Source organism: Acinonyx jubatus, chromosome A1 (genome assembly GCF_027475565.1).
Source record: "Acinonyx jubatus isolate Ajub_Pintada_27869175 chromosome A1, VMU_Ajub_asm_v1.0, whole genome shotgun sequence".
Taxonomy (NCBI): domain Eukaryota; kingdom Metazoa; phylum Chordata; class Mammalia; order Carnivora; family Felidae; genus Acinonyx; species Acinonyx jubatus.
In genome coordinates this window covers 108,670,343-108,698,023 of record NC_069380.1, presented here as the reverse complement: position 1 = coordinate 108,698,023, position 27,681 = coordinate 108,670,343, and the positions used below count along the sequence as shown (strand labels likewise).

The 27,681-nt window shown below is 45.4% G+C and overlaps 1 protein-coding gene across 1 annotated transcript in view; it reads right to left on the bottom strand.

The window, feature by feature from the left end:
• Nucleotides 1-1,816: 1,816 nt before the first annotated feature.
• HSPA4 (heat shock protein family A (Hsp70) member 4) overlaps nt 1,817-27,681 on the bottom strand; it is a 90,944-nt gene continuing 65,079 nt past the window's right edge. The window contains exon 19 of the mRNA XM_053220972.1: nt 1,817-2,005. Coding sequence (XP_053076947.1) covers nt 1,832-2,005 — 174 coding nt within the window. The 3' untranslated portion in view covers nt 1,817-1,831. The remainder of the gene's footprint in view (nt 2,006-27,681) is intronic.

The following is a 27,681-nucleotide window of genomic DNA, read 5'->3' as shown; positions in this document are numbered from 1 at the left end:
CTAGCATTAACTCAACCAGGTATTAAGCCCCTGCACCCTATACACACATCTTCCTAGAATTCTTTCCACCAAGAGCACTGCATAGCAAGGTTTGTAGGTCATGGAGCTGGTCAGAGGCTGAGCAGAATTCTGACTGTAAGTTTTTCAAAGTGTGGCACAAAACCCAAATGTTACAATTTTTCACAAAGAGTGAAGAATTTGACTACAGAAGCATTAAAACTTGCCTATGCCCCTGAAAAAAGAAAGCTGGAAAATGTATACAGCAACACACCCAACAAAGGACTCATTTATCAAGACTCACAGAAACCAATGAGAAAAACTCAAGAGGAAAAAGAACAGTAAACGTGAATAGATTAAGTGAAAAAAAACATACAACAGGCCAATTTCCAAGCCTATATTCCTACCTCCTTGCCTGTACTGGTTTCAGCAAGATCGTATCTACAAAAATTTTTTAAAAATCATATTCCCTTTGATATAGTATGTCCACTGCAGGGATATACTCTCTGAACTTATTTGCAAAGGCTCCCCAAGAAATATATATATAATAATTACAGTTTTGCTAATAAGAGCAAAGAAAAAAAGAATGGAACCAACCAAAGTGACCATCAATGAGAATAATTAGATAAAATTGTAGTATATTCAGGCCAGAACCACTATGCAGCTATGAAAACTGATGGGCAAGATCTGTATGTGCTGACGAAAAACAATCTCCAGGCTAAATTATTATTATCCGAAGAGGGAAAAAAAGTAAAGTGTGGAAAAATGTAATCCTCTGTTTGAGTACGGATTCATATATGCAACTATATGCCTGATTTTCCCCAGAGGGAATCCATGAGAAACTCTAACAATAGCTGTCTATGAGGAGAGGGTAGGGGAGCCTACCGAGCCTCGGTGGCTCGGTTGGTTAAGTATCAGATTCTTGAATTCAGTTCAGGTCCTGACCCCAGGGCCATGGGATGGTGCACTGAGTGGGGCTCTGTGCTGAGCATGGAGTCTGCTTGGGATTTTCTCTCTCTCTGCCCCTCTCCCTAGGCCTCACCCCCCCCATCCCACCCCCTGCCCCACATGGGCACATTGTCTCACTCTCAAAAAAAAAAATTTGTTTCATTTGGTTAGTTTTTTTAACATTTATTTTTGAGAGAGAGAGAGCCAGAGCATGAGCAAGAGACAGATAGAGAGAGGAGATACAGAATCTAAAGCAGGTTCCAGGCTCTGAGCTGTCAAGCACAGAGTCCAATGCAGGGCTCGAACCCACGAATCACAAGATCATGATCTGAGCCGAAGCTGGATGCTTAACCAACTGAGCCACCCAGGTGCTCTGTTTCATTTGGGGTTTTGTTTTTTTATTTATGATATTGCTGGCATTTTTCCAGATACAAAGAGTATAACCTATAGTTTTTCTTTCCTGCAGCTCCCTATATTAAAAGAAAAGTAGCCCATTTAAAAATATAAATACATAATTAGATGAGGTTTTGAAGGTGGAACTAACACCCGGCAGCACCTTGCCCATTTCCTGTCTTCTTTGCCGAAATCCCAGGCCATGAACTCCAGTCCAAATCACCAGATTCGCACCCTCTTCTACTAGTGGTGCCTTCCAGCCCACTCTGGTGGCTCCACCCCAGGCACAACAATCACTACCTTGCACCAATCCTGCCTGAGAATCAAGGCAGAAAGGGCAAGAAAGAGCCTTCCAAGATGGCTGTGCCCCACCCGAAGGTAGTCAAAAGAGAGCCTCATTCCTCACACAGAGGAATGGGTTTCTTCCCTAAGGAACTTGGCCTCCATCCAAGCCAGTGCCTGGTGCCAGGAGCCTGACCACAAATGTGAGCCATCAGTGATCACACTGCACACATGCTCTTCCAGCCAAGGTCAAGGGCCCAGTCCAGGAAGCAACATTTAAGGAGTGCCAGAGACATCCAATTTCTTGGGTTCCTTTGCTCATCTTTGGTAAATGTAAAAATGCATGCCTGAAAGGCCAGCTCCCTTTGAAGACACTCATCAGCTCCTTGGGTGCTTCCTTCATTCCAATTCCACACTCCGATTGTGACACAAACTGATTTTTCTGGACATTACAGGTATTTGCTGAATCTCCATGCTTCCTTGTTTGGCTCCAGGCTGGAGCAATATCCTGGTTCTGGAGCTCATGAGGCTGACCTGGCTGGCATGCTGGTGGAACGTGATTATAAAATCTGCATTTCCCACTTCAGACATGAGCCCCAAAGGAATATGTCCTGATTATTTATGCTCCTCTTGTCTTCAGCTTCTGGAGCTATGGGAAAATCTTCTCTCTACCCATCAAGTTTTATTATCTCTTAAAAAAAATGTCCCCCTCCCCTTATCCTCAAATATCATCCATCCATCCGGGCACCTTCGTGTACTCCTGGTCAGTGGCCAAGTACTAGCAGGAAGTACAGGCCCCAGATTGGATCATGAAACTGGGGAGGCAGGAAGAGCTCAGTCTGGAAAGAGGTAAAACACAGAGGTGTGAGGTGGAGTAGTCTCAGGGCAGGGGCTCACTGCACAACCAACATGAGAATGGGCTCTAGGAGCCCCAACACAGAAGAGCTGCTTGGGGTGAAAAAGATCCAACTTTGGGGTGCCTGGGTAGCTCAGTCGGTTCAGCATTCGACTTTGGCTCAGATAGTGATCTCCCAGTTTTTGGGTTCCAGCCCTGCATTGGACTCTGTGCTGGCAGCACAGGCCCTCTGTCCCCCTCTTTCTCTGCCCCTCCCCTGCTCATGCTTTCTCTCTCCCTCTCTCAAAAATACACAAACATTAAAAAATTTAAAAAAAAAAATCCAACCCCATAAACAACCCTGCTCGGGAAGTGCCAACTTTATGTCAGCGCTCATGAGCCCAGGACTGGTGCCCCTCTAATCACTGAAGCAGGACAGACACTCTGGGGAAAACCGGGCCTTCCCAGCTGAGCCAATCTCCTGCCTAAAGCTTGTCCCCTTTGCATACAAATGCCACACCTGAAGCTCCAGATGTCCACGGAAAACCCCAAGAGAAAAAAAAAATGGGGCCTACAACAGGCAAACGGATGTACCTGTGACAATTTTTTGAGCGAGAGAAACTGGAAAGAGGTTGGCAAAGGCCAGTACAGAACAAGAAAGAAGATAGGAGCACCGAACAGAGAGGGGCCAACGCAGTGGGTTTATCTTCTCAAGGGAAACTGGGAAAGACAGTAGCATAGCAAACTCAGAAAAGGGACAGGAAGCAGAGCTGTCTGCACACATCTCCTAACCTAGGGTCAGACATGGCTTCTAAGAAAGGGAGGACCAGCCCTCTCTGGTCACCCCACGATAGGCTGAACCACCATGCTGTTTTGCCTTGCACTTAGGGTTTTCCCAGACTTGAGACTTATATACCTAAAATCAACTAAGTCCAGAGCCAATCTGAAAAGACTCTATGGATGCTGATGCATAGGGGCACTTGTGCCCCAATGTTTATAGCAGCACTTTCAACAATAGCCAAATTATGGAAAGAGCCTAAATGTCCATCAACTGACGAATAAAGAAGATGTGATTTATATATACAATGGAATACTACTTGGCAATGAGAAAGAATGAAATATGGCCTTTTGTAGCAACGTGGATGGAACTGGAGAGTGTTAGGCTACGTGAAATAAGTCAGGCAGAGAAAGACAGATACCATATGTTTCCACTCATAAGTGGATTCTGAGAAATTCAACAGAAGACCAGGGGAGAGGGGAAGGGGGGGAAAAAGTTACAGAGAGGGGAGGAGACAAACCATAAGAGACTCTTAAATACTGAGAACAAACTGAGGGTTGAAGGAGGCCGGGGGGTTGGGAGGGAGGGGAGGGTGGGTGATAAGCATTGAGGAGGGCACCTGTTGGGATGAGCACTGGGTGTTGTAGGGAAACCAATTTGACAATAAATGATATATTTTTTAAAAAATGAAAAGACCCTATGGAGAATCCAGAAGTGCAAGAGAAGTTCTCAGAGCCACCGTTCAGAGGCAAATTTCTGTCACTTTTCTTTTCGGCTCTTATAATTCCAGAATGTACTCAATCACAGGGCCCAAGTCAAGAGGCTCATAGGGCAGGGCCCCGTGAAAGGCCTTTACCCCAGTGGCCAATCCTTCTTTACAGGCTCAGTAGGCCTGCCTCACTCGGAGACAGGATGAAGGGTATGACACCAAACAAAGCTCCCAGGCTCTGTATTGCTTTGGAGCCTCTCCCTTTCTGGCCCCAGCTCCCAGCCCTGACCATAGAGGAAGGAACTGGACCATCAATGCCCTCCAGGGCTGTGATCAAAGCTTTACAGATAAAGAGGCGGTGTGGGGGGGAGGGGGGTTGGACTTAGCAACAAAAAAAAGGCAGAGGTCTAAGAAATTTAACATGAATCCAAGTTGGTGGGGCTAGTGTTTCTAGCAACCAAAGACTTTTCTGGGGTCCTTACAAACCCCACGAGGGGCTGAGCATCTCTACAGACTCGGGCTCAGGTGAAAAGGCAAAGCCAACAACTGGGTACACTTCTTTCCAAGCCAAGAGCACTCTCTGAGTTTGGGCAACATGACCCGCAATGAGCCTGCCCTACACGCTACACCCCCACTCCTCCCACTGAGGACCCAGACTCAGCTCCTCACACCAAGAAGAAGATTCTGACTCGGGGGAACAGGAAGCCAGACACACACATCTGCCACCAGCTCCTCAAGTCTAGGGGTATGCCCGAGGGAGCCACTGAAGGCAGGTATGAGTTTTACAGATGAGCAACCATGCTCCTGTTGTGAGTTATTGTGAAGCCCGCTGTGGGCCCTGATCGGGTCCATGACCAGAATACCATTTGTTAACCAGTCAGGTGTTACACAAAAAATGTCCCTGTGGCTACCGGGCAACTGAATGTCTTGACCTTCAGTTTTACTTTACTATATCAAGTCACACCGTGTTGATTTGATGTATGAATACATAAAGAATAATGAGGTGAAATATTAGTCAAAGTAAATATAATTTCACAGAGCTGGATAAACCAGGTGGAGATCTCACCCTTCAATACTTTTCCAACCTTGGCTCACTTTATCTTTCTTTTTCTCACTTGTTTTAAGAAAACTAGCTATTGAAGCTTTTGAGAGGATGCACAAGTTAAAAAAGAAAAATAATTCTACGAGTAACAAAAAAAAAAGTTTCCATCATGCTGAGGAGGGAATACATTTGTGGAAATGATGGGCATTCCAGCTGCACTAGCCAGCCATCCTCAGACTTCTCCAGAACGTGCCAAGGACACAACACCAGAGAGTGAAAGAGGCCCTGGAACACAAAACAGGAGTGAGGTGAGACCAACTCTGCCTCTTCCCTCCCCTAACTGTTGCCTGAGCCCAGAGGGGATACACTTGTGCAGGGGCCTCCTCCCAGGACCTATAACCCGGGTGTTTGGGAGATGCTTCTGGAGTTAAAAGCACTTTCACTGTGGGCAATTCAGAACGGTGCAGGTCACCCTTTCCCTCCCTGAACACAGAATTTCTCTGCATCCAAAGGGGCGGTGAGGGAACTTTGGATAACGTGCAGCGAGGGGTACTCGCAAGACCCTGCAACCAGGAAAACAGGGGAAGCAGCCACATTGCAAGCCAACAGCAGAGCTTAACTTCCACCCTTGGCTCTCTGCCTCTGCCTCTTCTCATCTGTCTCGGGTGCCATCGAGGCCAGCAGGACTGAGACAGCGGGCAGGACGGGGGCACTGGGAGACACGGTTAACAAACAGCCTGACATGGATCCTCAGAGCTCAGAGAGACTCACAGGGCTGCCTCCCAATGGTTCTCACACCATTACCTGATGAAGTGTGTTCAATAGGTGGCAGATGACTATCTCCAGGACTCCAGCTTATCTGCCCATTAAATCAGATTGCTAATAAAGAGGTTTTAATGGGGAGTATGAATCTTAGCACAGTAACTGTTTACCTCAAGTTTTTGTGCTACACACCCTGAAGTGAATCGCTAAACAAAAGAACATCTGTCACAGCTCTAGTCAACATTAGACAGCTGGGGCCAATCCCAGGTCCCTACCAAGCACAGAGAAGCCTCCTTGGAAGCACACAGGTACATGCACACTCACACACACACACCATGGATACACAACACAAGCGGCCCTTTCCTGCTGAGGAGAGCACAGGGTCATCCAGACTTGCCACAAGATAGTCCTTCCTCACCTGTCCCCACTACCTAGAGAACCCTAAGCCACAGCAAACATCTGTCTCTCTCTCATGGCCATGGTGTCACACAGTTTGGGCAGAGACATCCCAAAATCAGAAGCAAGGGAGGCACAGAGTTGGTTGGGACACCCCCCAAGTCTTTTTATCGAGCCACAGAGTAAATTACTCCCAGAATCAGAATCACTCATGATTCTATTGTGGGAAGAAGAGAGACCGTAGAAACCAAGTCTGTCTGGTAGCATGTGAGAGACCACAATCCCAACTCAGGAGAAGTTTGGGATTCCACATAGTAACTGACCCAATACCATAGCGACCCAGTATTTAACGTGTGTGAAGCACCAAGCCCAGCGATGAGCACCTGCTCCATGTCATTCATTCTCACCACCACCCCGGGAGGCTGGGGTTGTCACCCCCATTCACAGATGAGAAAACCCAGCCCCAAAAAGGAAAGGGACATACCTAAGTTCACAGGGCTAATCTATGAAGGAATCTGGATTCAAATCCATGTCTGAATCACTAAGCACCTTCTAGCAATTAAAACATTACATACACACACCTGTAAGATGTGCTGTGGTGACAGAAAGGATGCATTAAATGAAAGTAGATGTGGGGGCCGTGAACTTCCTGAGCTAGAGGCTATTCCTCTGTTAATACCAATGGACACTGTCGGCCACACTTCTTCCACGTCAAGGCCCGCATGCTTAAGACTTGATCTCTGACCACACAACATCCCCAGGGACTTCCCCAGGATTACTGGCACTCTCAGCGCTGTGCATACAAGAACCAAGGCTAAAACACAGCATTTACACAATGATATTTTTTTTAAGAGACAGAGCAAGCAGGGGAAAGGGGCAGAGAGAGCCAGAGAGTATCAAGCAGGCTCCACACTCTGCACAGAACCCAACACAGGGCTTGATCGCACCACCCTGAGATCATGACCTGAGCTGAGATTGAGAGTCGGACGTTCAACAGACTGAACCACCCAGGCACTCCATACGATATTATCTTGACACAAAGGACTCAACCAGACAGAACTAAGCTATCTCGATTTCGTCTCTAACTCAAACACTTGTGGGGTTTGGAAAATCACCCGTCTACTTTGCTTACAGCCCACCAGCATGGTAAGAGGAAATAACCAGGCCTGCGATGCACATGGCCCTCACGTGCAGCCAGGAATTCCTGACGAAGAACAAACCTCACAACACAACAGGGAAACGGAGTCCTGACCTGGACTCACTTGAATTTCAACACACACCCATTTCCACACAACACATCTCCTCCCTCGAGTGGGTCAGGGTGTGTTCCCTGAGCAGAGGACACTGGCAGCTGAGTCTGGACCAGGCTTCTCGCTTCTCCTCATGCCCTCCACACACACCTGTCCCCTGCAGCCTGGGCCCAGGGGCAGCCCTGCGGGCACAGGAACCAAGGCAAACACAGGACAGACGCTGGTACATGCAGGCATAGAAGGGCCCACATGCTGTCACTCTCTCCAAGGATGGAAGTTGTGTTGAGCATTCATCCCATGCTTATTTACCAAGTGTCTAGGCAAAGGGCTGATCCTGGGGCAGCAGGGGAGAGACCCAGGCCCATGATCACACAAGCCACCAGCAGGCAGGGCAGACGGGCCAGCAAAACAGACGCTCCCAGCCCGCTGTGGTGAACACCGTTAGCACCCAGCCTCCTCTGAGCCTTGTGATGCTCCAGGAGTCCCATGGCCGTGCATCCTGTCACCACCTCATGGTCACCACCATGAGAATCGAAGACCTCTTCCTGGGGCCGGCAGCCAGAAGTGACATCAGCCTTAACAAATTTGGCCAAGGCGAATTCATGTAGACAGGGAAGGAGAAGACGGTTACCAGGGACCCACGTTGGGGGAGGCAAGGTAAGTTACTATTTAATAGGTACAGAGTATCTGTTTGGGATGAACAAGTGCTGGAAATGGAAGGCAGCAATGGTTGCATAACATCATGAATGCACTTAAGGTCACTGAGTTGTGCATACAAAAATGGTTTAAATGGGCAGTTTTATGTTACATCATTTTACAATTTTTTTTATTGGCCAAAGCAGGGAATCACCTCAATTGCCAGTCCTTCCTAGCCCTGGAGAATAATCAATGGTCTAGAGGTGAATCTGGAACAGAGTGGATGCCCAATATATAATAACTATCATTCTTACCATTATCAATCACGTGGGTTGTCTGTGACCACCTAAGTTATGAATGAATGAGAGAATGTTTCTCAACTACCACAAGAGAGTTTCTATCACAATTAAATATTAATTAACGCTACAATCACTGCAGAATCCCAATGGCTGACATCATACGTTTTCACATTCAAGCTCAGCTTACTCCCATCTCCCACCATAAGCTGTTTACCGTTGCTATTATTTTAGTTCCAACCACTGTGATCACTGTACTTAAAATTCAATCAGGCTTCTAATTTTAAGCATCTTTTTTGTGTATAGCGCCAACAGTTGACAAGCGTCCTGAATTTAACATCTGTTCCCAGCAGTAAATGGTTTTAATTTGAGAAGTGAAAATACATATAAGGCAATTATGAGCGACTCTCACACTGTGATTCATGGCTGTGCCACAGCATCTTCCTCCACGACGGTGACGGACTGAAGGATGGAGCCCGCAGCCAGGAGCGCTAGCAAAACATGGGAGCTACACAAGAGGCATGGACACCCCACTGCCACCAGAATGCCTTTTGACTAACAGAAAAACAACCTACTATGCTCCAAAACACCTGCTGGGCATTTTTACAAGCTTCCTCTCACGTAATCCTAGAGGAAGAGGCATTACCCCAGAACTAGGAGTAAAAACGGGGTTTCTGGGGCAACCTCATGACTCAGAAAGCCTCATTCATGTCCACAGTCAAGAAGCCACAGAAGGTGACCCCTGACCCGGTCTTAGTTGTGCCCCGTGACAGTGTTGATGTCTATGTCAAGGCTCTTGTATTCAGAGGATACAATTCAGGGGGATTCCAGCTAGAAACTAACCAGCTGGGCTCATGGACTTGGGTCTGAACTTAGGGAGAGAGGGGATGCCAACAAAGCCAAAAGTGTTTTTCATTCAGAGTTGGGATGTAATGTACAAGCTGAGACAATGATGGGATCATTAAGCATATAGAAAGCAAGCAGCAATTTCTTTGGCCTCAGTCAGATGCTAATTATATTTAAATTGGTAAACTGTGAAGGGAAATGGGCATAAAATGCTAGAAATATACCATGTTATTAAGGATGTGTGAAATCTTCAATTAGGAATTTTAATATTTGGGGGCACCTGGCTGGCTCAGTCAGTGGCAAGTACGACTCTTGATCTCAGGATTGTGAATTCAAGCCCCAGGTTGGGTGTAGAGATTACTTAAAAATACAATCTTTGAAAAAAGGAATTTGGGGATACCTGGGTAGTTCAGTTGGTCAAGGATCCAACTTCAGCTCAGGTCATGACCTCATGGTTACTGAGTTTGAGCCCCGCATCGAGATCTGTGCTGACAGCTCAGAGCCTGGAGCCTGCTTCAGATTCTGTGTCTCGCTCTCTCTCTGCCCTTCCCCCACTCATGCTCTCCCCCCACCTTAAAAATAAAATAAACATTAAAAAAAGCAATTTTAATATTTGTAGCTCTCTAAAACAGAGCTCCCCTCATGTTCCAGCCTTCTCCACAGGGTCTTCTAGAACTATAGCTCCGTAATTTAAAAATTCTCTGAGATCATCATCCTCTACTCAAAAGCCTCCCTGCCTTCTCTCAAACCTAGCTTTCCATGGAGATGCCACCCCATACCCCACACCCCAGATGCTCAGGGATGGGAGGTAGAGCTCCAGTCCTCTCTGCTGTCACATCAATACTCCCATCAATGATGACCAATTCATTCATCTAAGACTTAGGCTCATGGCAACCATCTTCTCCTCCGCCCTCATTGCTTCTCAGCTCCTAGGTGACCAGTGTCCACATAAAGGACCCATCCTGCACACTGACCTCCACTTCCTGGACCACCTTATTCCAGTATCCTCCTCCCTCCACCCCCTTTTGGCCATCCAGAGTCACACCCAGAACCTTGTCATCTACCAAGAGCATTTGGCTATCAACGTCATTAATTCAAACATCACCTTCTGACCACACCCTCTCCTTGCAGCTTGCTGCCTGTCAACATTCTTTGGCAGCTCCAGGACCTCCATTTCTTCATCCCTTCTCTTTCTGCCCAATCCATCAGTGCGGTGCAGGTGCATGAATAGAAAAACCAGTTGAAGAGATTAATAAATTAAACAAGTTTGTCTTTTTATTCATGTAAATTGGAACGCTTCTATTATTCCATTGGTCAGTATAATGCTGGCTTTGACTTGGGGTGTTTATGTAAGTGGTTTTTAAATATCACCTTAAGATATTATGTCAATCTATCAAGGGGTGGTCAAGGAAGGCCTTTGCTGCACTTAGGCACAAATCTGAAAGGAAGGAAAAGAGGGAGCCACATGGCTTCCTGGGTAGAACATTCCAAGCAGTACAAACACTAAATCCAAAGTCCTTGAGGTAGTAGGACATTTGGTGAGTCCAAAGAACAGCAGGGAGTCCAGCAGAGCAGCAGCAGCAGATCCAACAAGGGTGACAGAGTGATAGGAGATGAAATCAAACACATGGAGCAGGCTGGAAGGAGGAGGTGAACCACCAAGAGTTTCCAAGGCCATGTGAGGGTAGTGGCTTTTACCCCAATGGTAGGGTTGTAAGCATACTAGTGACATGACCTAACCTGCAGTTTGAAGGTCATGTTCTGGCTGCCGGGTTAAGAATAGACTCCGGTGGGTAGGGGACACCTGGGTGACTCAGTCAGTTAAGCATTTGACTCTTGATTTTGGCTCAGGTCATGACCTGACAGTTCGTGGGTTTGAGTCCCACATCAAGCTCTGTGCTGACAGCATGGAGCCGGCTTCCGACCCTTTGTCTCCCTCTTTCTCTGCCCCTTCCCACCCACCTCTCTCAAAAATAAACAAACATTTAAACAATTTTTTTTAAAAAGACATTTAAACAAATTTAAAAAAAAATAATAATAGACTACAGGGGTGGCCAAGGGTGAAAGCAGGGATTCTTGGTGGCAGGCTATGACAGCAATCCAATCAAGAGATGGACAGGGAGTTAGAAGGAGTCAAAAATGGTCAGATCTATTTTGAAGATAAAAACAACTAGACAGATAAATAAAAATAGGCAACAGGTGATAGCTGGAGAGCTGCTAGGTAGGAAATCAACATAATGAAGGAGGTACACATGCACATGTAAAAAAACCTACAAGTTACTGTTGAGTAAGAAGCACGTCACAGAGAAGTACATGGATTCTACTCACAATAAAGAATTACATACTTATACATTCATAGGAAGATATCTGGAATGATACACACTCCACTGCTAAGAGTGGTTTCCTCTAGTAAATAGGATTAGAAGGGGCATAGGGGGAGCTCTCCTCTCTTCAATACATTTTTGGATTAAACAGTGAGCATTTATACTCATTACACATGCTGAAGGAGACAGGAGGGGTGGTGAGCACCCCTCCACATGACCAAGTGAACCCTGAGCCAGATGACCTCTTCAGAAGTAAGTCCCCAAGGAGAGTCACACATCAAATGACATACTAGACCTAAAAATTCCGACCAGCCATTAGCTTCTTTCTCACGGTAAACAATATTGCAGGGTCCCCTCACTTCTTTGAGCTCCAGTTTCCTCACTGGTAAGACAGGGGTAACACCACCTGTGTCGCTGGAAAGCCAAGATAACAGACCTATGCCAAGTGACTAGCAAATCACCTGGGACACACAGACACTCAGTAAACAGCAACCTCCGTCCCCTCCCCAGCCAGGATTCCAGGCAAGTCCAGAGGTGGGGCTGCTCCCAAAGTCTAAAAATGCTCTAGTATTCCAGTTCCAGGAAGGGTGCTGTTCTAAATGAGGTTGCAGCACCCCATCTCCCATAACAAAGAGGGTCTCCCTCAGAGGTAAGAGCCAAGTGCTTCACTCAGACCCGCTCTAGAGAAAGGCAGAGAGCAATATAGAAATATCCCCACCCTAACCTCAGTGTATAGCTGGGCTCCCCAAAAGTCTAAGTCAAGGTCAGAAGTTCCTGACAATTGTGATTTTCCTCCCTTGCTTGAGAGAAGACTATGGAGGGGAGGGAAAGAAAAGCTGGATGCTGTTTATCTAAAATCACTAATGCTTTCTGAGAAGCTATAAAATGTGCATGCTCTTGCCAAATGGATGTCAAAAGAGCTTTGATCTCCATTTTGGCCAGAAATGACCCGTTCCCTTCCTAATGCAGATATATGGTTTTTGTGCCTAAAATCTGCCCAGTCAGATGCAAGGCACATTCTTAATTATTCTGAAATGATTAAAAACAGAGCCATAAATCTATGCTTTGACACAACATGGTGATTTGACCCCAAGACATATCATAATGGGTTATTAACAATGCTTCCCAAATCTATGGGAATTTTTTTCCAAAGCTATTCGCTAATTAATAGCTGTTCACACAATGATCACTTTTGAGTAATTATGGAACTGTGCCACATTATTTTGTGATGAGAACATAATTATGCCCATTAAAATTATTTGCATACTTTTTAACCTTCTGCCAGAAATAAATGAGGCTAGTCTACGGCTAACACAAACTTTGTGACAAAACCTAGAGGTTATCACCTCTGTGACACTTCTTGCCCAAAGCTTGTTTTGTAGCCCAGAAATTTAGGATTCTTCCTTGAGCCTTTTCGGAATGCCTGGAAGCAAATGGCACTGAGAAAGTGCGTGGCAGGGGACATCTTCCTTATCTTACCAGCCTCACATCTCCATCTCTGTGACTGTAGCCTGCTTACCCTTAGCATCCCTCATCTCGGCATGGCCTCCATGCCCACCTCACCTCTCCAGTCCACCTTCCTGACCGAGCCCCCAACACCCAATTTAAGCCACCAGCCTGACCGAACTATTTCCTGTGCCCACTCCTCACTTCCTTTGACTGACGGGGACCTACTGGAAGGCTAGATCTCATCCCACGCATCTCTGTGTCCAGTAAAGCCTGTGAGACAGAACTTGCCCTGTCCAAAAGGCCATTACCAAGTGGAGGAAAGTTCAGAGAGCATCCTTCATTCCTGCTTGCATCTAAGCAGCAAGACCGGTTGGGAGATGTGGGGCCTTGCTTTTTCCTGTCTCAGGACTTTACCTTCTGTTGGGAGTACCTTAGGGTGTGCTTAAGATCGGAGGTGGGGTGGGGGGGAGGTGAGGGGTGGGGAACCTTAGAGCTTTCCCTATAGGCTGTCCCTCCAAGGTTCTGGGAGTCTCCTGCCTTGGATTTGGGTACATCAAGAGGCCCTAAATGCATGGAACCAACTTGTACTAAAAACAGTATTCACCATTTATCGGAAATCCTAATTTAAAGGGGCACCTGGCTACTTATCAGCCAAGTGGCGATGGAGATGGAGGCAGGTGTCCCCCTGCAGGGCACCTGCCCAACGAGCCCAGGTGGTCTCCCTCGTTGCTAAGGCAGAGGCCAGCAAGGTCATCCAGCTCCTCAGCAGCCACAGCTCAGGTGTTCTGGGCTCGAAGCTCAGAGCTGTGCAGGGGTAGAAATGAAACCTTACTGCAGGTCTTTTTCATCCCAAGAACCATGTCATGGGGTGCCTGGAAGGCTAAGTGTCCAACTAAGTGTCCAACTCTTGACTTTGGCTTGACTCGAGATCACACAGTTCGTGGGATGGAGCTCCACATGGGATCGAACCCCGTGTCAGACTCTGCACTGTCAACAAAGAGTCTGCTTGGGATTCTCTCTTTCTCTCTCTCTCTCTCTGCCCCTCCCCCAATTGTGCTCTTTCTGTCAAAATAAATAAACATTAAAAAATAACAACCACATCATACTGCCTCAGCCCCTGCCCCTCTGTCCGGGTAACTTGTCTCCTGCCTAGTGTTCACCTTCTTCACCTTCCAGAAGACAGCCTTCACTCCCAACCTTCTCATTCCTGTCAGCATCTCGAGCTGTGGCCACAAGAGACTTCACTGCCTAAGGTCACAGGCAAGGGCAAGGGGGACAGAGTTCAAAAGGGGAGATGGTCCCTAACGCTGGCCACCACACAGTCCAAGAGGAACCTCCTCTGTACAGCATGGGGAGCTGATTGGGGGTGGGCAGGGAGAAGCGGTAGCAAAAGCTCACAGCTACAGCCAACCTTGTGTCCTGTCCCCTCCTGCTTCCTGTCCCCAGAAAAGGAGGCTTCCAACAGCTGCCCCCCAGTTCCCCAGATTCATTATTTCATTTGACTAACACATACATATTACACCCCTACTATGTTCCAGGAACTGATCTAGATGCTTGGGATACATTAGAGAAAAAAAACAGGAGAGATTCCTGCCTTCTATCATTTATTCATGGAGTAATTCAAAAACTCCAAAATTCAGGAGCAAAGCAGTCACAGATCAAACTGGAAACCAAACTTTCACCACCTGTGTTAAAGGTAGGTAACACTGCCTTGGATTGAAAACATTCGATTGTTCCCGAGACAAAGAGAGAAGAACCAAAATAATCCAAGAATGATACAAGAACGTTAACAAATACACTGAAGGTTGTTCTTTGGGGAAAATCAGATTAAAACAATCAAATTTCTGGCAAAAGAATTTGGCTAACGAATTTGGAGATCTCAATGACATGGAAGATTTTCTAAGGAATATGTAAATTATCAAAATGAACCCTGATAAGAATTTTTTAAGACCAATCATGAAGGAAAAAGTCACCAAATATTTACTTGCACAAAGGCTCCAGGTCACATGCTGAATTTAACTTTCAAGAAACTGCTAATTCTGGTCATACGAACTGTTCAGCCACAAAAAACAAAGTTGACCAGCAATGTAATTTAAGAAACTATCATAACGCAGACATCAAAATCTGACAAAAGAGTACAAAAAATAAAACAAAACAAAAAAACCATGCATCATCCTCACTTGTGAAAATAAGTGTTAGGATGGCCAGTGACACAGGTGGCAAAGAAATGCACCAAGAATGGAACAAGAAACAGGAACAGAGTTTATTCACTCTCCAGGGGACGAGAGGTGCCAGACATCAAGAGAGATGTCATTGGGGGGCGCGTAGAGGGGATGCCTGAGTGGCTCAGTCGGTTACGCATCCGATTCTTGGTTTCAGATCAGGTCATGATCTCACGGTTCATGAGAAGGAGTCCCTCGTCAGGCTCTGCACTGAGCAGGGAGCCTGCTTGGGAATCTTTCTCCCTCTCTCTCTGCCCCTCCCCCCATTCACACACACGTGTGTGCTCTCTCTCTCAAAATAAATAAACTTTTTTTTTAATGTTTATTTAGTTTTTGAGAGAGCAGGGCACGAGTGGTGGAGGGGCAGAGAGAGGGGTAAACACAGAATCGGAAACAGGCTCCAGGCTCTGAGCTGTCAGCACAGAGCCCCACGCGGGGCTCGAACTCACAGACTGGGAGATCATGACCTGAGCTGAAGTCAGACACTTAACCGACTGAGCCACCCAGGCGCCCCTAAATAAATAAACTTTTTTTAAAAAGTAGAGTGGCACCTGGGTGGCTCAGTCAGCAAAGCATCTGACTTGGGCTGAGGTCATGATCTCATGGTTTGCGAGTATGAGCCCTGCATCGGGCTCTGCGATGACAGCTCAGAGCCTGGAGCCTGTTTCGGATTCTGTGTCTCCTTCTCTTTCTGCCCCTCCCCCGTGAAAGTTCTCCATAAAAAAATGTTTACTTTTTTTTAAAAAAAGAATTTCTCTTCCATGAGAATACTGGTTCTATCAAATCATTATTTCATTATGTGACACTATCAATGACAAGAAAACAGACATATACCATCCTTGGTTATTATAAGGCATGTTTCTTTCACATTGTTGAATAATGTCTTTCAAACAATGCACAAAGTTAATATTAAGTAATTCCTACCCTCTCTTTTCCACACAATCATCACGTTGGTGCACCTTAGAACCACTATCTTAATTTGAGGAAATAAGATAGATCTCAAATGAATAACTCTTATCACACCTACCAGTGTGACACTTAAGTTTTGACATTAAAGTCAGGAATAAGACAGGGATGCTCATTATCACCATTGTTAGCTAAGACTGTTCAGAAGGGCCTGAGCAATACAAAAAGACACAGCCTGTAAAAATATAACTATTAAAAATGACACTATACTATTATTTTCATTCAATCACTCATGGTAACATTACATTCCTACACAGGTCAAGATAATTTCATCTAAAAACCTATCAGAATAAGAGAGTTCCATATCATGGTAGTCACTAGCTGGCAAGGTGTAGTATAATGAAATAAACATATTCCTATGCTATTCCTAAGAATTTAAGTTGGTAAATCCTTTTGGAAACAATGTGGCAGCCTCTATCAGAAATCTTAAAATATTCATAAAGAAACAAACTGAAGTTAAGACCTATTAGGGCAGATACTATTGCTTTCCAAAAAGCTAATCGTGTTTCTTTCCTCCTAACAGAATCCCAACTTTGGGGAACAATGTCATGACAATGTCATGTCACCTTTTGCCAAGAATAGATCTTGGACTAGGCATTTGATGTACACCATGTAAAGGAAAGTACTAGAGACTTCAATCTCTAAAAAGAAAGATCTTAAGGAGAAATACCTTTTGCTCCTACCCTTTTCCTTCCTCCTTGGGATTCCAACAAACAACAACCTGATGCTTAGAGATGTGGCAGCTATTTGGGGCCATGAGGAGACACACTGTCCCTGAAAAATAGAAAAGAGCTGGAGAGAGGTTGATATCACTGACCCACTGCTCCAGCCCATGTAGTCTTTTCTCTCAGTGTGCATCTGAATACACAGTGGGCCTCCATCCATCATGGCTGTCTGACATCTTTTTAATAATCCCATGGTATTTTGTTGGTTTCATATGAATGTTACCTTCTTGCACTAGGAATCCGAACATGCACTTGTCAGACTTCCTTATCACTAGATTGAGGACATGGGTCCAGGTTCTGCTAATCTGATGACCCCTTCCCCCACCGCCTCCCCCCCCGCCGGCCTTGGACTGGGACTCAGAAGGGAGAGGTGAAATGAAAGCCATCTGCAAGGAGCTCGGTTGTCTAGTAGTGTGCTGTACATGGCAGCTGGTCCTTCTAGACAATCTGTGGCAGAGCTTCTAGAGTTCAAAACCTGGCATCATTAGCACAAAGCATTAGCAAGCAGCCACGGTGTTTCACTACCAAGTTCCACAATGGGATGGAGCACTGATCTTGGCTCCATTGTTCCTGGCTGTCATATCCAAGCCTAGTTCTCTCCATCACCACCCCAACTGCCAGAGCTATTTAATACCTTGTGTAAAGATTCCTTTCTCCTTAAATATCAATAGTGGATTCTCTCATTTGCAAGCAAGAACCTGAACGTATAATTACACCTCTCACAGTCTATTCCAAAAAAAAAATCCAAAACCCAGAAAGAGCCTTATACATAAAGGTAACTACTGTTGTATTATCTGTAATGGTGGGGAAATTTTTTTAACAAGTTAGATGTCCCACAATGAGAAAATTATTAAGAAATGTGTTATGAAACCACTTGAAGTCTATAAAATTTTTGTAATAACATGGAAAACTAAAATAATGCAATACTACAAAATTACACATAGTTGGTTATAGCCATATGAATAGTGATGAGAGTGCCATAACCATTTTCCCATTTGGGTCAAGGATTCCTTTCATTGGTCTAACAAGTCCATCCTATGGTGAACAACTTGGGGGTGTCTGCAAAGTCCATGATTCATTCCATCTTCCCTGAGAAGTTGCCTTCTCATAGCACAAGTGTGGATCCTAGCAGCCATGTTTGCCTCATGACTGTCCTCCCTCCCTGACCACAGCTGATTGGACCTTGGGAGACTACCTCACCCAAGCTGGGTCAGTGAGAATTTCTCTAGATATTGAATTCACAATAATCCAGTTACCTCTTGTGACTGGAACTGAATGCCAGTAAGAACTCAGGTGGTCAGGATGGTCATCTTCTTACGTCCAGAGAAAGGGGAAACGCTGCCCTGCACAGCAAGAGTGGAGGGTGGGAAAGGGGAGATGGGGGGGTGGAGTCAGGGGAGGAAAAAAAGACGGGGGGTGATGGGAGGAGACAGGAGGAAGGAGAAAGAGAGGAAGACACAGGGCACACAAGGAGGAGACAGGAAGGAGAGTCAAAGGTGGAGAGAGCAAGGGGCTGGGAGAAAGGAGGTGGGGAGAGACTGGGAGAGGAAGAACAGACAGGGAGGATAAAGAGGGGGAGACAAGAGGAGATGGCAGGGGGTTAGAGCGGGAGCAGGCATCTCTCTAGGTTCTACTCCTAGCCTGTTCCTGAGTCTGGGATTCCTTCTTGCCCTTGGGTTCCAAGAGAAATTCCTATGCCCTCAAAATAATTTATTGCTAATAACTAATTTGAGAAGGTTTCTGTGACTCAGAACCAAGGATGATTTTACTTGATTTCTAAAGATAAAACCTCAGGATGCCATGGGCAATCTGAGGGCATCTCACCCTCAGCACTGCTGACTTCTTTTCTACCCACCCTCAACTTCCCAGGGGCCAAACCTTGCACCTCAGCCTGCACAGCCAAACTAAAGTCACCCCAAGCAAGTCTAGCCAAAGCAACCTCGTGACACCAAGCTCCCAGCTCCACTCATGGGATCGGTCAGGGTGGGGGACCAGACGAGGGGGAGAATGAGCAATAGAGTACACAGCCATTTACTAAGAACAGACTTGGGGCACGTGGGTGGCTCAGTCAGTTAAGTGTCTGACTCTTGATTTTGGCTCAGGTCCGTGGGTTTGAACCCAGCATGAGGCTCTGCACTATCAGCACAGAGCCTGCTTCTGATTCTCTGTCTCTCTCTCTCTCTCTCTCTCTCTCTCAAAAATAAACATTTAAAATAAAATTTCTTTAAATTTTTTTAAAAAGAAGAATGGCCTTGTCTTTACTGGAAGAAAAACAAAAATTTTGGAGCTGGGAGTTGCTTTAAAGGTCTAGCCCAGAGCCAAAAGGAGCAGTGGAGAAAGGAAACCAGTCCAGAGATAGGGCATTTTGAAAAGAAATCCAATGTGAGCAGTGCCTAAAAGATCCAGCCCACGAGAACAAAAATGAGTTGAAGAGAATACTTACAAAGTTTGCTGTGTAATTCCTGGTTGGTGGTCCCATTAAGAAAACCTTCAGCAAAGCTGTTCATTACCCTCATCAAGGCTTTTGGAACCTCAGGCATCTCTTTCAGATGTTTAATGGTACTGAGGTTGCCTTAATGAAAGAACATCCAGGGTTTTTTCTGATTTCACACTGCAGCAGGGGTGCAGCAGAAAAACCAATCCATGGACTACTCAGAGTACAGAGGATGGGATTTGGTGGTTGGGATCCTAAAAATCAGAGGAAAGGGAGCCAAAGAAACGTTCATGCATTTTCTAAGGAGAGGGCTGCTGGTGACGGTACTTCTGACAGGTGCCCAGAGTCCAAGTGGGCTACAGTGTATAGAAAGGCTCCCATCGTCCGTCTGTGCCATGTGCAATGGAACCTCTCCAGGAATCCTGTTTGACATGTAACTGAATTAATGGTGATGAGATGACTGCTGATCATCATGATTAAAGCCTTTGCTGATGCAGAAAACCCAGAACCTCGAAATGGCCAGACGTGCCATGCTTCCCCCACTCTGACTGCCCCCAGCAGTGACGCAGCCTAATCGGAATGTAGAACTCCATTCTCCGCTCCACACCTTCTGGGCCCCTGTCACTAGAGAGACAAACGACTTGCCACCCCAGTATCCATTCCTGCCGCCTCCACAGAGAAGATTCATATCTAGAGGTATGATGCCATCCTTTCTTCTCTCTGAAATTCATCTTCCCCAGAGGAGAAGGTCCTTCCAGGTCCAAGGACGCACCTTCTGACAGGTCCACATCTGCATGTAGGAGGGTCGTTATCACACACCCACATGGGTCAGGAATGGTGTCTTAAAAAGAAATAATTTTCTGTCCTGATTAATATCTCTTTAAGACACTTTCTCTTCCCTCTTCCTCTCAGTAACACTCTTGGTTTCTTCATTATTAGCAAAATCCTACAAGGTTTGTATAGAAAGATGGCTGACTTTTCATAACAAATTCCCCATACACATTCCAACAAAAAAATCATCTGCACCCCCATACACATGTCCCAGCCTGCCCCCCAAAAAAAATGACAGAAGTGGCCCACCAGGGAGCTGACAGCTCTAATGAGGGAGAGACTTGATTAGCACAGCCAAAGAAATGAGACCTCTCTGGGGAAGGCAATGAAAGCCTGGAGAAGCTCAGACATGTCTGGACAAAGCACAAGAGTAAAGGCAGAGACACATGGTACATGCTGACCCTAAGAAGTGATGTCCTCAACTGGCCCTGGCCAATGCTTATGTTGGAACGAGCCCCCTTCATTCATCCCTTCTTGATCCTCCATCAACCCACCATTCTAATGTTCCTCTCACCTAATCACCCATCTTCCTTTTCCTGCCCCATTATTTATGCATTCATCCAACCATCCACACAACCTCCTCTTGCCTATTTATCCAGAGATTCACCACCCACTCTTTTCATCCACACTTTCATTCACCCATTTTTTCACTCAAACACTCCTCTGCACATTAGTCTGAGCTCCATCAAACCATCCATTCCTCCATCATCCGTGTTTTCAATCTCTTGGTTCATTTATGTCCCCACGAAGCCATTCTGTCACCTATCTATTCACCCATGTATTCATCCAACCAGCAGACTGCATGCTACACCTATGGCCAAGTTCTGTGGCTACAGATATGAGTATGAGCTACTCCCTGCCCTCTATAAAGATCTCTTGGTCCAGTGCGGCCCAATGAAGAGGTCTTTATGAATAAAGCCCATGCAGTGAGCTTCTCTGAAGACCTTAGTGTGTGTTCTGTCTGGGATCCTGAAGCAGCTCCACCTGGCCAGCCCCATCACAGCCTGACCCAGGGACTGTCTCCTAGCAGGCACAGAAGAGGGGGACAACATCACATGCAGCACTGCCAAGACAGGAGCACCCACTTTCCAGAGCAGTGCCACTCAAGTGCCTAGACCAGGCAGGAGAGAGGGTTCTTCATAGTTGCAAAGGGCCCCTCATCTACATGGCTTCTTCTCATCAGCCTCCAGACCAGCACCAATCAATAGAATTATAGAGCAAGTCACAATCCCTATCAAAATAACATCAGCATTCTTCACAGAGCTAGAAAAACAATCCCAAAATTTGTATGGAACCAGAAAAGACCCCGAATAACCAAAGCAATCTGGAAAAAGAAAACCAAAGCTCGAGGAATCACAGTCCTGGACTTCAAGCTGTATTACAAAGCTGTAATCAAGACAGTATGGTACTGGCACAAAAACAGACACTCAGATCAATGGAACAGAATAGAGAACCCAGAAATGGATCCACAAATGTATGGCTAACTAATCTTTGACAAAGAATATCCAATGAAAACTTAACAGAGGACCACAGGGGAAGGAAAGGGGGGGGTGAGTTACAAACAGAGAGGGAGGGAGACAAACCATAAGAGACTCATAAATACAGAGAACAAACTGAGGGTTGATGGCGGCGGGGAGAGGGGAAGGTGGGTGATGGGTATTGAGGAAGGCATTTGCTGGGATGAGCACTGGGTGTTGTATGGTAGCCAATTTGACAATAAATTATATTAAAAATAATTTTAAAAATAATTTAAAAAATAAGAGGCTAACAAAAGAATATCCAATGGAATACAGATGGTCTCTTCAGCAAGTGGTGCTGGGAAAACTGGACAGGAACATGCAGAAGAATGAACCTGGACCACTTTCTTATCCCATACACAAAAATAAACTCAAAATGGATTAAAGACCTCAATGTAAGACAGGAAGCCATCAAAATCCTCTTTGATCTTGCCCACTGCAATTTCTTACTCAACATGTCTCCAGAGGCAAGGGAAACAAAAGCAAAAATGAATGACTGGGACCTCATAAAAATAAAAAGCTTCTGCAGAGCCAAGGAAACAATCAGCAAAACTGAAAGGCAACCGACAGAATGGGAGAAGATATTTGCAAATGACTTATCAGATAAAGGGTTAGTATCCAAAATCTAGAAGAAGGTATCAAACTCAACATCCAAAAAAACAAATAATCCAGTGAAGAAAGGGGCAAAAGACATGAATAGACACTTCTCCAAAGAAGACATCCAGATGGCCAACCGACACATAAAAAAATGCTCAACATCACTCATCATCAGGGAAATACAAATTAAAACCACAATGAGATACCACCTTACACCTGTCAGAATGGCTGACATTAACAACTCATGCAACAATGGATGTTGGAGAGGATTCAGAGACAGAAGACCTCTTTTGCACTGCTGGTAGGAATGCAAACTGGTGCAGCCACTCTGGAAAACAATATGGAGGTTCCTCAAAAAATTAAAAATAGAACTACCCTATGACCCAGCAATTGCACTACTAGGTATCTATCCAAGGGATACAGGTGTGCTGTTTCAAAGGGACACATGCACCCCCATGTTTATAGCAGCGCTATCAACAATAGCCAAAGTATGGAAAGAGCCCAAATGTCCCTCGATGGATGAATGGATAAAGAAGATGTGGTGTGTATATATACATATATACATATATACATATATACATATATACATATATATACATATATATGTATATATATACATTTACATATATGTATGTGTGTATGTATATACACACACACACACACACAAAGGAGTATTACTCGGCAATCAAAAAGAATGACATCTTGCCATTTGCAACTACGTGGATGGAACTAGAGGATATTATGCTAAGTGAAATTAGTCAGAGAAAGACAAATATCATATGACTTCAGTCATATGAAGAATTTAAGATACAAAACAGATGAACATAAGGGAAGGGAAGCAAAAATAATATAAAAACAGGAAGGGGGATAAAAAACTTAGAGACTCTTAAATATAGAAAACAAACAGAGGGTTCCTGGAGGGGTTGTGGGAGGAGGCATGGGCTAAATGGGTAAGGGGCACTAAGGAATCTACTCCTGAAATCATTGTTGCACTATATGCTAACTTGGATATAAATTTTAAAATAAATTAATTTTAAAAAAAGAATTAAACCAAAAAAAAAAAAATAAAGTAGATGGGACACCTGGGTGGGTCAGTCAGTTGAACATCTGACTTCAGCTCAGGTCATGATCTCACAGTTCCTGAGTTCAGGCCCCACATCAGGCTCTGTGCTGACAGCTCAGAGCCTAGAATCCCACTTTGGATTCTGTGTTACTCTCTCTCTTTCTGTCCCTCCCTCGCTCATGCTCTGTCTCTTTCTCAAAAGTAAATAATAAACATTAAAAAATTTTTTTAATTAAAAAAAACTGGAAAAACAATATATAAAGGTGGCATCCTTGGCATGATGTTAATAATCTCATCAAGGGCACTAAAAAATTGCCAACAAAGAGATTTCTTAAATCAACTTTGGAAAAAATAAATCTCAGCCCAATTTCTTATTATTAAGATCTAAGTTCAAATTCACTTCACCAGATATGTCTTTCTTTATTGCTGCTCCTGAAATAGCAACCATTACCCCGTTGCTTTGGCAGAGTATTCTCTTAAGTATCTTTACAATTCTTAGTTGTTGTCATTTGTTTACTTGTATAATATTGGTTTCTCCTACCTGGATAGAAGTTCTTTGAGGACAGGGACTTTGAATGTACTGATCACAACCAAGTCTTCAATCTAGAGAGACATCTGAAATATTCAAGGGCTCAAAAGTGTTTGTAGGATGATTGAATAAATAATCCAAGGAGTTGAATCAAGAAAGAAAGGAAGAAAAGGAAGAAAGAAAACAAAGAAAAGAAAGAGAGAAAGCGAGCAAGTTATATACTTAAGGTTTTGTGGTGGCCACATTAAACAAGAATTTTTTTAAGGTGAAATTAACTTTAATATATTTTACTTAACTCAATATATCTAAAATATCATCATTTCAACATGTACTCAGAATAAAAATTAACAAGAAAGTATTTTATACTTTTTGTATAAAGTTCAAAATCCAGCTTGTATTTTCTATTTACAGGACACCTCAATTCGGACCAGCCGCTTCAAGAACTCAATAGCTACAGATGACAAGCACCCACCATACAGAACAGCTCAGGTTGAGAGCCCACGACCACCATTTTAAGGCCAGACCAAGACATGAGGCCACCGGAATAATCCGGGGCCTCTTTAAAATGACAGTTACTTGCCAAGTGTTTGCTAAGCAGTTCATGAGGGGACCAGCTGAGCAGTGGGACGGGAAAGACAGGAAGACAAAGGACCCTGCATGACACTCAAATCTCCTGCACTGCCCCCAACAAGTAAGGCCCAGCCACAAAACTTCACAAGCTCTCAGCAAAACCCAGGTCCTGCAGTCACCAGACTGGCCTCCTCCCAACCAAGGCCAGCCACCCTTGGTGGTTGCTTAACTCTGCCCTAGGAAATTTAAAGTTCCCCAGGGTGCCTGGGTGGCTCAGTCAGTTAAACTTCCAACCCTAGCTCAGGTCATGATCTCACTGTTCAGTTAGTGAGTTTCATCCCCACGTCAGGCTCCGTGCTGACAGCTCAGAACCTGGAGCCAGCTTCAGATTCTGTGTCTCCTCTCTCTGTCCCTAAACACACACACACACACACACACACACACACACACACACACTTTCTCTCTCTCTCTCTCTCTCCCAAAAATAAACATTTAAAAAAACAAGCCCCTAAGGGTAATTCCTCCCAACTGTATACAAGAAGCGTTATTCTTTTTTTTTAAGTTTATTTATTTATTTTGAGAGAAAGAGAGAGTGAGTGGGAGAGGTACAGAAAGACAGGAAGAGAGAGAGAATCCCAAGCAGGCTCTGTGCTGTTAGGGTAGAGCCCAACAGTGAGACCTGAACTCAAGAAATCTTGACCTAAGCCCACAGACCCCGAAGCTTAACTGACTGACCCACTCAGGCGCCCCTATAGAAAGGGTTATTGTGACATGTGGGTCTTCTCCAACTCTTCCAAGTTCAGGGCTATGTAAGCTCCTCTTGGAGATGGGACTCCAGGTTGCTATCCAGCTAACTCATCTCTCCACCAGCTTTATCACAACTCAGGTTAAATCTTCCTTCTTCCCCAGGACAGAAGATAAAGCTGGGAAAATACAGAGATATTGATCCACTGGACACAGGCTTCCCAATTCTTGCATACTTGGGCTCTCGTGACTTCAGGAAGACTACCCAGCAACCAATGAGGAGGAAAGATGACCTCATTCTAGACATAAAGAAACTGAGGTGCGAAGGGGCTGAGTGACTAACAAAGTCACAGAGTGTATCAGTAAAAGTGAAGTAGCAAACTCAATCCCCAATTGTCCCCTTCCCCCTCATCCTTACTCACAGAAAGCCCCTCTAGACACAGAGACTAGGCTAAGGAGAGGGTCTCAAAAGGTTACCTCTAAGGCGATGCAGCCATTCCATCCCCAGGGCAGGCCCATGAAGACGAGGCCTCACTGTCTAGTCCCACCTTCCCCTGACACTGTCACCCAGAAAGAGCACAGCTGGAGAGCCCCGCCTGCAAGTTCCCTTCAACGAGCTGCAGGACTTCTCACCTCTGTGCCTCTGCCCACACCGCTCCTTCTGCCTGCCATGTTCTTCCTTCTCTTCCTTTCCCTGCTAGGCAAAGTCCTTGCAGCCTTCAAAGTTCAGCCAGACCTCAGCTCAAGGAAGCCTTCCCTGACAGCCCCAGGCAGAATGACTACTCTGCATGCAGTTTTTCCAATGAGCAATAACTTGTCCGTGCTTGTGTTCCAGTGCCTGTCCACACTCTGTACTCCCCGAAGGGCAGATATGGAACCTGTAACCAAAACACCAACCAATGAGCACATCAGCTGGCACACAGGAAGGAATCAGAAAATGTATATTAAAGAAGCAGGTGGGAAACTTATGGCTCACTGAGAGCCTGTGTCACCAATGTGTAGGCAGGGGTCCCCCACTCAGTTGCATCCCCCTCCCATTTCTCCGGAACCCCAGGTCCCTGTCAAACCCCCAGTCCCAGTGCAGCATGGACACTGGAAAACCCCTGCACACATGTGAACACAGAGAGTCCCTCCTGGAGTGACGATGCAGGGGTTCCCAACTTCCACATTACCTCTCTGTCCGCTTTGAAACTGTACAATTCTCCCCACCCTACTCATACACTCAAAGTGACATCTTCTTGGCTCTCAATGAGAGATGTCAAAAGTCACAGGTAATTAATTTGCTCAAGAGCATAATGGGAGATTATTTATCTGTGTTCTCTAGAAAATGAAGGCCATAGTAGATCTTGCTGATTATATTACCCCACCGAGAGGCAGAAATAATCTTGAAGGTAGCAAATTAAATCACTACTTTGTAATTCACTAAAACAAAACTAATACCCAAAGAAATGTTTTCTCCACCGTTTTATAGTAATTTCACCATTAAACTGTCTTTGATTGCAATTCATAACAATGAATAAAGAAAAGGAAAAAGGAGATCTTTAGTCCAGCCAAGAAATTTATTCTAAGCACTAATGATTTTCCCTATAAGCAAAAACATTGGACATCGTTTCCAGAGTAGACACAGCCCACCTAAAATGAAAAGTGGGAGTTACCATGGTCACAGTGCATGAGCAAACTGCTTCATCCTCTCTCCTCCCCAGAGAAAGCCACCAAGTCCTCTTGCTGGTGCTAAAGCCTAGATGGCCCTCATCAGAACAGCCCAGATGAGTCCCCATGGCACTGCTCCTGGTATAAACTGCCAGAGAGCCCCAGACTGGGCCAGTCATCTTCTTTGGCCTTCAGAGTCCAGGGGTGTTTATGCTAAAAGGCTCCTGGATGGGGCAGGGAGCCAGTTCCAAGGGAGAAATGGGATCTGACACTGTCTAGATATCAAGCCATACAGAGGCTGGCCAGTCACTGAGGGAGAGAGGTAAGACCACTGAGTGATCTTCTTCCACAGTCCCCACTTTGAAGGAACCGGTCTCCTGGGGCCCAGAAAACCCCCAGGGTCCAGTACCTATGTGTCTGGATTCCAGAACCCCAAGCTGAGCAACCCTGTACAGCCTGGGATGGACAGACAGGAAGGAAGCTGGACACGAGGCACCTGCTCAGCTGGTTGATTCCTCCTCACTTAGATACCCCCTGGGCCATCTTCCTCACCCCTGTAGATCATATTACCATGGGACTCCCAAGTATCTGTGTCCAGCCAGCTCTCTACTCCCAGTGCCAGACTAAAACAGCCAACTGGCACCTAGATAGTTCCTGTCAGACATTTCAACACCACTGCAAAGTTACAGACTTTTACAATTCAACCATCCAAATCTGGGCTAGTGATTTTCTGCACTAAACCCGATGCTCCCGCATAAGGGAGTGGCGCCTACATCCATCCAGCCATCCCACTGGGCAAGCCAGACACCTGTGTGCACCACACCTCCCCTTCCCTGGGAGTACATGTCTGCTCCCTCACCGAATCCAGGCGATTCCACTTCTTATGTGTC